Genomic DNA, 14313 nt, shown 5'->3' with positions numbered 1-14313 from the left:
TTTTTTTAAATCATTAAAAGATTTGGGGGAGGGATAGCTCAGTGGTTTGAGCATTGGCCTGCTGAACCCAGGGTTGTGAGTTCAATCCTTGAGGGGGCCATTTGGGATCTGGGGCAAAAATTGGGGATTGGTCCTGCTTTGAGCAGGGGGTTGGACTAGTTGACCTCCTGAGGTCCCTTCCAACCCTGGTATTCTGTGATTCTATGATAAAGGATGCTGGCCTAGGCAGCAACAAAAGAAGCTGTTAAATTCTCGAGGGAGTCATGCCCCTTCTTTAAAAAGGGGAGGGATAGCTCAGTGGTTTGAGCATTGGCTTGCTAAACCCAGGGTTGTGAGTTCAATCCTTGAGGGGGCCATTTAAGGATCTGGGGCAAAAATTGGGGATTAGTCCTGCTTTGAGCAGCGGGTTGGACTAGATGGCCTCCTGAGGTCCCTTCCAACCCTTATATTCTATGTCTCATTTCATCTTTTCTCATCACTGTTATTGGACACTGGAGAAGAGGGTACAGAACTACAGCTGTAAACTCAATTCATGGAACATCGTTATTTTATTCTCTGCCATATCTGGTTTGACTGAGATCTGAAACAGCTTGTACACTTTTCATCATGTTCACAGCGAAGGAAATAATTTATGTCAGTGTCCGTTTTTCTTGAAAAAGGTATTAGTAGCCAGCATTTAGCTAGTGGAGCAAGTCAAAACTCTCAAATTTTGGGACACATGATGGAAATTGTCTTCCTAAGGATATGCCAAACCTTTCAAACCTGGGCGCCTGAAGTTAAGCTTCTAAATCCCTATTTAAGCACATAAGTAAAGATGGCCTAATTTTCCAAAAGTTTCGAGCACCTCTAGCTCCCACTGATGTCAGTGGGATTTGTGGATGGCTCAGTACAGTGGAAAGCCGCACCACTGTACTTAGGTTTCTAAATAGGGATTTCAAACCCTAATTTTATGGATCCAGTTTTGAAAATTTGGCCTTACTATGGTCCCTGTTTGTAATGAAGCTCAACCTTTGTTAAGTTTGCTTCTGGGGTGAATCACCCTCAGGTAGTCAGTGCCACAAAAACACACTGTGGATTATTTCCTCTCACAGCTAAACACTGTGGAGAATAGCTGCTTAACCAGGCTCTCCCCCAGTGTCAACACAAACACTTTGAGTGGAAGCTACTGTCACCTAATCTCATCCATGTTGCTAACTTCAGCAAGTGACTAATATACAAATTATCTTCTCTGGAGTGTATTGCATGGGGTGGCTACTCCATGACCAGTCATTCATGGAGCAGAGGAAACATGGTTTAATTAGAGCATTGGAGGCTTCCCTGATGTAGTGCTGGTTCTGCCACTGATTTGGCCAGGGACCTTTGCTAAGTCAGTTAACTGTGTGGTGACTCACTTTCCTCATCTGTAAAATGAAGATAATATTTTACCTGCTTAGTCTTAACTAACGTTTATAAATTTCTTTTAAGTACAAGGTGCTATGGAGGGGCAAATCGGCAAGTGCCAAGCTTTGCGACCGGCACGTTCTGAAGGTCAACTTGTTCTCTTTATAGGACTGGCTGTCTCATCAAAGATGTTTGTACACCCTGCAAGATCATTTCTAGGCCCGACTGTTTCATTGTCTTTCCTCATTCGCATACTGCCAGGTTCACGTGTAGAGAACACGTTTTAAAAAATATATATTATATTTGATGCAGTATGAACTTTGGGGCTTTAATTAAAATGCATACAATTTCCTCTGCACTCTTTTTTTTAAAATATGTTAATAAATATTTTAAATTACATACACCTGGCTGCCGGGAGGGAAAGGAAAGTTGGTGCAGAGGGAGACCTTTTGCTTCATATATAAACAACGAGGGGCCCCAAACAAGGAGTGAAATTTGTGGGAGGACAAATGTGCCCTGGAAAGTGTCACCCACTTCTCTGCCATGGCAGAATTTAGAGCACAACTCTCATTGTGCACTAAGACCAGCAGCAGCACAAAGAAAATTATAATAAAGAAAAAGCATAGTGGCAACCAGTAGAGAAAGTGCAAGAGATCTGTGCGCATTTCACAGAGAATGAAGTGACAAACATTGGAACCTATCCCGTAACACAAACAGATGTTCCTCTAGGTTTTAGATGAAAATAATTTGTCCCTTTGCACCAGAGAGGGAGTTTAACTGAATTTGTGCTGGGGACAAGATCAACCAAGGCTGGTTTTGAATCTTTGAAGCAAGTGTTTGATCTCTAGAGAGCAGAATGTGAGAGATAAAATTGCTGTATAATTAACCTCTTCGCTGCAGTAGAACATAGGGTTGTTGTTCCATTTGTGCTTCAAATGTGACACCCCTGCTACACATCATGTTTTACCCTAAACACCCGTGGTTCATTTTCAGAACACAAGACCCAGTTCAGTGTCTCCCTCCCTGAGGCCCTGCCTTCTAAAGGGGTCTCTTGAATAACATCCAATACTACAATAGGAGACGGAGAAAGAGATAGTGAGCTTCAGAACAGGTCAAAATCTTTGGGGGAAACAGTCCCATGGGCAAGCACAGCTGATCAGCAGAGAGTCAAAGGAACTGCAGAAGAATGAAACAATTGGCTTTAACAGATCCTGCCCCGTTTCTGGAGAAGGGAGAACTCACATAACTGGAAAGGGTCCTGGACAAGTCCCAGGAATCTGGTTGCTCTGTAGTATGTTGGACTTGTATTCACTTCCGACCACATCAATGTATGTGTGTCAACACTGGGTTTTTATATGATTGTTAGAGGACAAAAAGCAGTTTTTTAAAAGCTGGAGTGCATATGTTTCCCTTCCCTAATAGGGAGAAACCCCAGAGATAACTGAGGGAGATTTTCATATTCTGTTTACAGTCTGGCAGTTAAGGGAACTCTCCTGGCCAACGTTAACACATCAGACAAGATGTGCCCTACACAATCAGATCCCAAAGACCATCTGCTGATATCTGCCTTCAGTTGCCAATGAAGCAATAAGATGCATGCAAGGAGGGCACAGATTAGCTTCTTAACATAGACTAATCCCCTACATGCTTGAGAGCAGCAAAACAGACCTTGGCGCTACATTGCAGTTCACTGCCTTGATGACAGTCAGGACACTGCACAGCCGTTTTGGGGAGGAGGAAAGAGGTGAGGAGAAGAAAAAGATACCACTGGTGTCACCACCACATTAAAGTGAGACTCTTCACTTGAAAAGTGTTTTAGGGAAGCGGAAAGAGGATTCATATAAGGACACGGTGAAGGCTTAAGTCTAAATATTGACCAGCTTTGACAGTTGGGTCCTTTGAAAAACCTCACCTCAGGAATTGTAAACAGGTATTTTCTTCAATGAATCCTTGTTACAGCAGGAGAGCATCACCCAGTTACTCCAACCCTGTGTCTGGTATAGTCTACTAACCCTTGGCTGTTAGCTATTATTTGTATTACAGTAACACCTAAAGGTCCCATCATTCTAGGGGATGTACAAATACTTCATAAGAATGAGTGCCTGCTGTGAAAAGCTCACTGTCACAACAGATTTGCATCTCACTTCTAAGCTTGTGTTCCCTCTCCCACCTCAAATATCAGTTTTGTTAATTTGTTACTTACACAGTGAGTAGCAAGTAATGTTGAGCATTAGTAACGCCCTATGAAAATTCCCCACTGCCACTGACAGTTGAATCAACGGCATTTACAATGAGTTTATCCAAAGTAGACCACTGCCAAAGCAGCTCAATCCTTATTTCCAGCAACTTTGGGTATTTCTACCCCGCAGTCAAAAGTGAGACTGCAGCAGGTGTAGAGGAACCTGAACTAGCTTTGATGGAACAAGCTCAAACAACTATAGCAGTGAAGCCGCAGCAGGGGCTAGCTGCTCAAGCACAAACCCAGAGTCCCAGGTGGGCTTCTACAAGCTATGCTGTCACTCAAGTTGCCACAGCTTGGCCACTATTATTATTGAAGCTCACTACATCAAAGGTAGCTCAGGTACATCTACACCTGCTGCAGTCACACCTCTGATTGCAGTGTAGGCATACCTTAAGCCAATTTTCCCACAGAAATATATTGACCCCTCACCACCACCACACCATGTCCGTTATTAGAAATGCACAGTGAACAGTCAGGAACATGAGCACAGAATCAGAAGTTAGTGAGATAAAACCTGCTAACCCTTCTCCTCCTGGTGCAGGATTGCCCTCTAAATTTCTCTCTAGTACTTTCCAATGTTAGATGGCACATGTGATGGGGCTCTTCCACCAATTCTCTGGGAAGAATATTTCCTAGTCCACTAGATCAGTTGGAAATACCATCATGCAATTCTAGTCTTCCCCCAACCCTGGTCACCCCACACCATTCCTTCCTTCGAACCAATGGAAGTAAAAAAGGGTGGAAAAGAAAAACTCGGAAACCTGGAGAGTGCTTGGAATTTATTCCCTTGAACAAGAGCGGTAACATTTGAACAAATAGTGTATCGATTTCACAGCAACAGGAAAACCAAATGTTACATAATTTAAAAAAGACACCCCACAACAAACAAAACAGGTTAAAATATGAAAAAGTTTAAAAGGCTACAAGTGGAGATGTGAAGCCTTTCTGGGCACTGATCATTTTCCTTGCCTGTTTTCCCATCAAAGTTTATTTAATATAAACTCCTGTTTCTCCCTGAGCCAAACCTAGCCCCTAGGAGATAGTCACTTATCAGATTCTGCTTTTCAAAGGGCAGAAACTTAAATCATCCCAGGTAATGAAAAAGCAGCAACTTCTCTTTTATACAGATTTAACAGGTTTTTTTCTAATGTCATGAGAAACATTTCATGCAGCTTCTGAAAGTGCCCAGAAAAATTCACATCATTCTTCAGAAAATACACACACAAAACAAACAAGTAATTCAGTGGAACAAGTCTACAGGTCTGAAAGCTGAAGGAAGAGCTGGGAGCTCCGATTCTCCCCCAAGTGTTCTCAGCAGGATCCTGTTGTGGGTATAAGGTACCAGGACCATCACTGCATATTTTGCCTTATCCCCAAAAGCTTTCTAGGCTCTTTCACATTGCAATTGTACAGCAACCATTGGGTTAGCTGCTTTTCAACACATCTGAGACACGCAATCCCTCACTTCAGCTTTCCCCTTTCCAGATTTCCTGCACTAGAACCTGCTGTTCCCTCCACATGCTCCCCCCATGAAATCCTGATAAGAACACTGAAGAACAGGATGGACTGGGAACAGGTTAGCACACATTCCAACTAGAGGGCTTCCAGACTCCACAGTGGAACAAGATGATTCGCTGGGCAGGGACTTAGTCCTAACCCTTCAATTCAGACCCTCTTTTAGGTTTCCAGAAACACAGGGCATTACTCTCAAATGTATATTTTAAAACTCCCAGTTTGAAGAGCAGCAGATGAGCTCTCTTTGGAGAGCTGTTACAGATAAGCTATGGAAGGGTTCAGTATAATGTATCATGAATGCAGAATACTACTATTCCTTCCAACTCCAGTGAAAGTTTCCAAGGTACAGCAGAAGTTTAAGTTCCTTTTCCCCCATCTCTGTCTGATCAGAGTCTGGTACATTAATTTTCAGACTGAATTCTAAAATATGGACCTTTGGGGTTTTATTGGTTTAGGAATGGGAGTGCTTCAGGGTGGCTGGTGTAAAATGCAAGCAACAGGTACAGAACACTACACCACAAGATTACTTCAGCAGGTGTAGTCAAATCTTTTAAAGTTTAATGATTAAGACCAAGAGGGACATATTTTTAAAACACTGCCTCCATTCATAATGGTATAGAATCATACACACAAATGAAGGGTTCTGTGCATGTGGGTTCATCTACATGCATAAACGGGATTCTGTACGTATGAACTGTATTCACAAGTAATGCAAGCACAATTTAGGCACAGTCACACGTGGACAACATTTATATGCATAAAGTCCACTTGGATGTGTATATACATACACTTCCCCATTTGTGCATTGTTTGCCGATGAAAGAAAGTTTGTGTGTAAGTCCTACTGTAGGCGTTCACAAGGAACCATGCAGAACTGGACATACTAGTAATGGCCAGTTGGGACCTCTTTGAAAACGTGGCCCACATAAAACACATTAATGGGCATGTGTTTTACAGAAAGCAGCCACCCTCTAGCCTCTGTAGCCATCAAAAGATCTTTCCATAAGTAAGCTAAACTTTGTTATATACAGTAGACTACACATATAAGATATCGATAATTAAGGACATCACACTTTGGACTCTAGTTACATGAGTGGGCTTCCTGCCTTCATTATTGAATCCCTATAGTTATACACACTATATATTCAGAGGCCTACGTGGTAGGAGGCCTGATCTCTTTCTTCCCTATTGCTTTCTGGATTCTGCTCACTACAGTTTATACTTGGTGACCAAATACCTCTGCAGGGATCTTTCAGTGGCTCACAAAGGACACGCTTCACTAGCCAGGCAACTACCTCAAAGATCATACTACCTGCCATCTAGTGCTGTGTGTCTACAGGGGTAAGATGAGCTTGCTTCCCTTCGGAACCTTCCATTGTGAGTGGGGAAAGAAACAGATTACAAATAGGAGAGTGCTTGTCCTGGGGATGAAACATTTTACCTGCCCAAAGTCAAGCATTATTATGAGCTCTGCATTGAAAGAGACTGTTCCAAGTCCACCTGTCAGGGAAGTGCTAAAAGTTCAGAGATAAGTTCTTATAGACCTTTAGAACAAAAAACAAAAACAGCACTTGTATATTAAAAGCATATTAAAAACCATATAAAAATACTGTAAATCATATTAAAAAAAATCCAAGAGAGACAACAGTTACAGATTATCAAAGGAAGAGAGACAGTTGAAAGCAGGTTTTGTTGGGGTTTTTTTGTTTTGTTTTGTTTTTTGGCAAAAGCAGCTACTTTGGCACAAAGGCAAATGCAGAAGAGAGAGAGACAAAAACAAGTAGACAGTACAGAGAAGGCTTACAGAGTCTACCACAAGCATGCCAGAGTTCAGCACCAAAAGCACAGTTGTAGCTTTCCCCACCCTTCCCTCACAAGAGAGTCCTGTTTATTGGGAAAGAATGGAATCAGCTGCGCAAAAGCTCATTGCTGTTTTCCCAGTTGAAGCGATATCCGTACCTCCATAGCCAGTTTGCATAAACTTATCTGAAAATCCCCACTTAGAGCCCTCCTAGTGTGCACACAGGCTCCTTGGCAAATCAGACATGACCCTCAACAGAACTGTGATTCTAACTGACTGCTGGAAACCTTGGCTTGGATGTCAGAGATTGTCCCTAAAACTACATCATTACAGCACAAGGGACAAGACTATCTGCATTTAATGCCAACTAGAAAGTGGCTGAATTGTGACACATTTAGCAAAGGTAACACATGCAAATCAGGTTAGTAACATCCCATGTGAAAGTGCTTAGTGTGATCTCACCACACCACAGCTGACTGAACCTGCTGAATAGTGTTCAATGTTTGGAGGTCCTTTAAGTTTCCATCTTTTCCACCCAAGTTGGCTAAGAATCAAAAGTGCCAGACTCCCTGGTGGTGTAAAGTAGATGCAGAGTGTAAATGGAAAAGTAGTGTAATTTACACCCATTTCGTATTCGGTGGGAACCAAACATCAGACCTAGCATAAACTGTTGTAATGCCCACTGAACAGAAGATTTGCCTGCTTACACCTGCATTGATTTTTGACCCTAGCAGTGTTGGGGATGGTGCCAGCATAAGTTAAGAATGAGATGGGGCTGCTTTATTCTGCAACTTTCTGTTACTTGCCTTTCCTAGTACACATCTTTTCCTCCACCATCTAAGTTACACTCATTTTGCACCTCCACTGAATGCCATGCCCATGCATATCTCTCTTCTTTGCTACTTATGCTGATTTTCCAACCAGTTTACATTCCACATGCAGCCTACACCATCACTGAAGCTGGCTCAATCTCTCACAGGATTTGCAACTGTTAATGCAGGTTGCATTTGGTGGCATTTGGCCCAAAGTGGGTCAAATGTTCTTAGAAGATATAGAGCTAACAGTTGCAAGTCCATCAGCCAGGAGAAGCAGAGGCTTGGAAACAGCTCCCTGCTCCAGTTCAGACAGGTTCGTGCTTAAGGTATTGGTCTATTCTACAGTGTACACCATCTAGCAATATTCTCTAATTAGCACAATTTAATAAATTATGGCTAAGCACATAGAGGACATTTCTAGTTCAAATTCAGGAATCCATCAAATGGAGATGTGTCCAGCAGCCTCCCTATGACTTTCCAGGGATAGAGTCACAACCTTTCACTGCATTACCAATACCAGTAGTTTAAAGTTCACCCTAATCCCCTCCCCTGCCCACCTCTCTTTTTAAAAGCACAAAGAACTGTAAACACTAGCCATATACTTCCTGACCCAACCAGCAGAACAGGATCCAAAGGCAGGTGGTTACAAGGCATATGACAGTTATATTGCTGTGCTGGCTAAGTGAGAATTGATCTGCAGTTAATGAAGCTGCAGCAAGCTTCTCATGCACACTGCTTTTGAACCAATATCTCCCCCATTCTATCCCACTTCATTATTGCCAGTAGTTTTAAGACACTTAAGACTTCCTACAAGAGGCTGGGGAGAGATGTGAAATCTCAGCTGAAAAGGGAGCATAGGAAGTAAAGCACTGCCCGCCTCCTTACCGTTAAGCCTCTCTCTGGCATGCACACAGCTGAGTATGCAATGCACTATACTACCCTGTGGGCGATTCCAGTGGGTATTTTAATAATATAATAAGCCGCTCTACTATACTTGGTGCTGTATATGAGTGCATAATGCCTCATGTAACATCCCTTTCAAGGGCCAGTGTTCCAAAAAATGTTATGGAATTCCACTTCCGCTCAGAAGCTGAGGCAAAAAGAAGCAGGCTGTTAAAGAAAATAATGTCTGCTCTGTTCTATTCCTCTTCTGTGTAGATGGATCACAGATCTATCCACAAGGTCATGCAGTCACATAACAATAACAGCAGATATTTATTTATTTGGCCATACCTGTATAGCAAACCATGGTCTATCATCTACCCTCATCACTTATCTCTCCACCAGCATTTGTTGAAGGTACAGTTCTGAGAAACAGCCAGTGTTTTCCGTTCATCTTAAAAGTTAAGTCCCTTCTAAAAATTCTCCCTGTTTTTAAAGAAAGACCTGATTCTTAAAGGGAAGGTAACTTCAAATCACTCAATAAAAGCAGTTAAAAACAGTTTAAAGTACTACACCTGCCAAAGACACGAGGCCAACTTTTTAGATTTTATAATGACATTCTCCTTAAAATTTCTCTCCCCTCCATTTTGCCGCACAGAAAACCCATACAAATGGAGGAGGAAACTGTGAAACTAGCTACATACAAAGTGCTGCCAAATGCACAAAGTAAAACTGAAAAAAGAATGCTCTAATCACTTACAATTATAATCTTACATTGTAATAAATAATAAATAATATGAATAATTTAAAAAATTCAGACAAAGGTGTGATTTAAGCTGACTATATCCCTTAAGATCTTGTAAAGCTAGTACTGTAATTTGGGGACATTTTGCTACACAAAGTGTGACTATTTAATATTTTCTCTTTTCTAAAAGCAACTGACTTAGTTTATCCACAGTATTCAGGGCCCATACACTAGAAACCAACTCTCTTCCCTCTTGCCCCCATCTCACCTTTTCCTTCTCCACTAAATTGCAGTTTTCAGTAAGGACAATTGAGGAGTTGGGCCAGATGAGAGTCTGGGGCACAAACAGAACATTTCTCCCAAATTAGAAGGAATTAGAGTTTTCAGATAGAGCGGACTATCCCTAGCAATATGACACATGCTGTAATAACCCAATTCCCAAAACAACTTGCCATGAGCCTCACATGTTCTGACAATGAGGGGAGAGCACCATGATCTGCCAGCACCAAAGAGTTCAAGAGTTTAAGGAACTGGTTTCCTTTAGCTGCAGAAGACACCAAGAATTCTTAAGTAGCCACAGTCCAAAGACAGCAACAGGGATTTTTTTTTTTAATCCAGATACCAGGTTAATGAGAAGCTTGGGAGGGTGGGCACTATATCCAGAATTCAGGTGAACACAGAAATCCAGCTATGAGTTTTTGTAGTTCAGAGAGACCTTCAGTACTAACACTGAAGTGCAGACTTCACCGATCATGAGCCTTTTTATTTGGGCTCATTCCAAGGAAATTCTGAACTGAGTATCTGTGTTCACCTAGAACGGTTTTAGACAATGCCCTTGAAAGGACAGAGAGTCCAGGCCCCAAAGCCACCACACAAAAGAACATATTCAAGCTTTTACACATTACCCAAAATTCACACAAGTTATACAGCTTACAAAGTCAGGTCATGTTAAAATCTTACTGGTCAGCAGGCTGCCGATAAAACTCCCCCAGGATTTGCATAAGAACCTCTGACTGGACATAGAGAAAGGGGACCCCAAAAGCCATCAGCTGACACATGAAAAACGAGTCCAAAGGATTTTGGGCTACCTGGCGCCCGACCGAAGAAACTGTGCTTTGCAGGCGCTGGCTTGCCACCCTAACTTTGTCAAAGAGGCTGAGAGAGTACTTCACCACCCTGCCAAAGAATGAAGCGGAGCTACCTGGAGTCCTCTCTGCCGAAATGGCTATGGAATTTGCCCGTCCACTTGCTTCAGCTGCCATGGCTTCCTGCAGGGATCCTTTGTTGTCCTGTGAAATGAGGGGGGGAAAAAAACATCAAAGAAGAAACTGGAAACCCCTTAGAAGCATTTACTTTTAATTTGGAGCAGTGTGTTTTAACACTGAACACGCCCAACCACCTCTTGAACAGCAGCATGTGATTATTTAGGGGTTAGGCAGCGTCTGGCCACGACACTCAGGAGTTGGGCCGAACTAGTGCCTCGTCATCTGATTATTTATGTTCTGAAGATTGGCTTTCTTAGATGCATAAACTAAAGAGGTGACATTTCTGCAGCTTGCTCACAGAAGTTACAATGACCCGTTTTTGCCCTTCAACTTCAGCAGGAAGCATGGCAGCAATGGGCCTCCATCCTGCCCCTGCACAGGAGTGAAGGAAGCACAGCATTAACTTGCTGTGGTAAAGGTAGGGCACAGGGGGAGGGGAGATCACACTTATTACAGAAAACAAAAGCTCCACATATAAGAGGGTCCAGCTTTGAGCAGGTAGGAGAGAGCTGAAAGCAAACGTCATAGGATTTGAGAAGGTAACACTGCTCAGGGTTATAATGTAATTTCCCAAAGAGAGTGTAGGAAGAGAGACTCAAAGTGAAACAGGGACAGAAAATAAGCCCAACTGATGCTTTATGGGTTGCAGGGAGAAAGGAGGGAGATCTTTCTGTACTACACAGTACAACCTGGCCCTCTTTTCCAAGCACAGTTCTACCTGTTAGTAGAAAGTGAGGAAAAACAGTTCCCTTCCAGCAATAGGTTCCTATTAATGCAAGACAAATCTTCCTAAAGAAGACTTCAATTTTCGCCTATGCGAGTGGATTTGGCTCAGAACCCCAATTCCAGCCCACATAGATGGGACTGCATTTCCTGAAGAGAAATGAAAATCATTGGCTTCATTTTAACAAAGCCTGTCCAAGAAACAGAAAGGCTGTCAACTTTGTCATTCTAGTTCTTCTAGTGGTTGCACAGGCTTCAGTAATTATTTTAGTTCAAAAAGAAACTGACAAAGATCCTAGACTGTGTGGGGTGGGGTTTTCTTTCTTAATGAGACCCACAAAAACATAAGAGATTGATAATTACAACACAGATTGCTCTTGAATTTACCACTTTACAAAGAAGCAAGACTTCATGACATTTAAACAAAGTGATTCATTACTTCTACCCTCTGCAAAACACACACATTTTCCCAATAGCAGGGATCAGAACCCATTACACCCAACATGTCAGATTAGAATAAAAAGTTACCTTTCCTGACAGAGTACCCACTGCTGGTCTCTTCCTTTGAGCATAACCAGAGAGTCGGTAACAGTAGTGAGGTTTACAGTAGAATTTACCTGCAGTCAGAACAAAAGGGAGAGAAGTAACAGTGAGAACACAGCAGCTAAGTCTACACAATATAACACTCTACCTCAGTGAGATTTACTTTGCTATCTCCACTTCCTGTGCCCGGCCCTGCCCCCTCACTATGCTTGGAGACAAACACTCTGAAATTTTAACTCAAATCCTTGTCTCCCCCTCCCTAAACAGTGCCTATTCCACTGGGTGCCTGACAACCATTTAACAGATATCCAATCAGCCACCAAAGCAGAGCTGACAATGCGGCAGTGTGTGAAGAACAAAGACATCATCACATGAAAAGCTGGCAGCCGCACTTTGGGAAAATCAAGAATGAATACAACTGTCGGAGGAATGAGGGAGGGAATGGGTGTTAACTCTGAAGGGACTATGTATGATAATATACCGAGACTTCTCAAATCTCATTTTCCCAATCAACAGGCTTCACAGGACCCAGTCAAGTGCCACAACTAGAAGTCCACCTGAGTACAGACCTCCTAGTTACCTTTTACACTTATTGGGACAGTGCTGCTGAAATGGTACCCTGGCCTTGAGGTGCTACTCCAATACAAACACTGGTATCAGGTCAGAGTGGTGGTGCTGTGTGAGCTTTCCATGCAGCTCTGTCACTGCACAGCTGCCCTGAAATGCACTTCAGAGTCCTCTGCTATTCCAACACAACCCTGCAGTGCGACTTCGACTGTTTTACTAGTTTGGCTCCTCCTCAGTAAGAGCACCTCAATCCAAACGTGCAGCCCCTGCTACTAACCCAGTCCTGCCCTCTCCACTGTCAAGTTTTCTCTGCTTGAGTTCTGGCCAGGTTGCTCTCTGGGATTCAGGAGGTGCTTGGAGGACTTACGGCTGCAACCTACAGTCCAGACTCATGGTCTTCTTGGCTGGTAAAATCTACCAGGAAGACACTGAAGCCATTATTTGAGAACACGGACTCCTTTTAGGAAGACAAGGTGACTACATCTCACATTTCAGAGGTCCCTGCTCAGGAAGCTCTTTATGCTGCTAATCTCTTCAACTATTGCCCTATGTCTAACTGTCCCTTTATGGGGAACGTTTCTGAGAAGGGTATGGGGAAGGCATCACTGACAATATCATGAGTCTGCAGACTTTCTTAACTCCTTGTACTCTGGTTTTAGGCCTGAGTACTATACCAAGACTACAATATTCTTATTGGTCTCCTTTTGACAAAATATTCAGATGATGTGGTATATAGGGATTCTTTTAGATCTCATAGCTGCCTTTAATACTGCTGACTACAGAACGCGGATTCATCTGTTAACCCAGACAGATGAATAATATTAAGACATGAATGGCTCTAGTCTTCTCTCAGAGAAAATCCAGAGTGAAATATTGGATAAGTTCTCATCTGTCCTAGGGACTCTTTTACAGTGTGATGCTGTTGTGAAAAAGGCTAATATCATTCTGGGATGTACTGACAGGAGTGTCATATGAAAGACACAGGAGGTAAATGTTCTGCTCTACTTGGCACTGATGAGGCTTCAGCTGGGATATTGTGTAAAATTTTGGGCACCACACTTTAGGAAAGATATAGACAAGTTGGAGAGAGTCCAGACGACAGCAACAAAAATGGCAAGAGGTTTAGAAAGCCTGAAATGCATTGCAGAATCCTCTGCTATTCCAACACAACTCTACTAATGGACCTCAACCCTGCAGTGTGACTTCGACTGTTTTACTAGTTCAGCTCCTCCTCAGTAAGAACACCTCAATCCAAACATGCAACCCCTGCTACTAACTCAGTCCTGCCCTTCCACTGTCAACTTTTCTCTGAGTTTGAGTTCTGGCCAGGTTGCGCTCTGGGATTCAGAAAGGAAAGGTTGGACAAACTGGGCATGTTTAGTCCAGACGAGAAGGCTGGGGGATAGAAAGGGAGGGAACCTGATAACAATCTTCAAATGTGTCAAGGGCTTTTATACAGAGGACTGTGGTCAATAGTTCTAACTGTGCACCAAGGGTAGGACAAGAAAAATCGGCTTAGTTTGCAGCAAGGAAGATTTAGGTTACATATTAGGAAAAACTAGCCTAATAGTTAGAAAGGTAAGTAGTGGAACGGGTTACCTTGGGAGGTTCCAGAATCCCCATCGTTGGAGGTTTTCAAGAACAGGGTAGACAAACACCTGACCAGGATAGTCTAGGGGTATACTTAATCCTGCCTCAATACTGGGGCAGAGAGTAGACTAGATAATCTTTTGAGGTCCCCTCCTGCCCTACATTTCTAAGATTCTGTGGAGTACCACAGAGTTCTATTTGGACACTACTGCTCAATATACATGAAAAGCTGTTAGGGAAGCAATG

The 14313-nt window shown here is 42.7% G+C and overlaps 1 protein-coding gene across 5 annotated transcripts in view; it reads right to left on the bottom strand.

The window, feature by feature from the left end:
• The window catches only part of MICAL3 (microtubule associated monooxygenase, calponin and LIM domain containing 3), a 239392-nt gene that overhangs the window by 87206 nt on the left and 137873 nt on the right, over positions 1-14313 (bottom strand). For all 5 annotated transcript variants that reach the window (XM_084616994.1, XM_084616995.1, XM_084616999.1 and 2 more), the window contains exons 19-20: positions 11896-11984; positions 10581-10668 (exon numbers count right to left, since the gene is read on the bottom strand). In XM_084616994.1, the coding sequence (XP_084473120.1) occupies positions 10581-10668; positions 11896-11984 (177 nt within the window). The remainder of the gene's footprint in view (positions 1-10580; positions 10669-11895; positions 11985-14313) is intronic.

This window comes from Lepidochelys olivacea, assembly GCF_965140295.1.
Source record: "Lepidochelys olivacea isolate rLepOli2 genome assembly, chromosome: 1".
Lineage (NCBI taxonomy): Eukaryota > Metazoa > Chordata > Testudines > Cheloniidae > Lepidochelys > Lepidochelys olivacea.
Note: the sequence above shows the minus strand (reverse complement) of the source record. Positions and strands in the feature narration are given on the sequence as shown.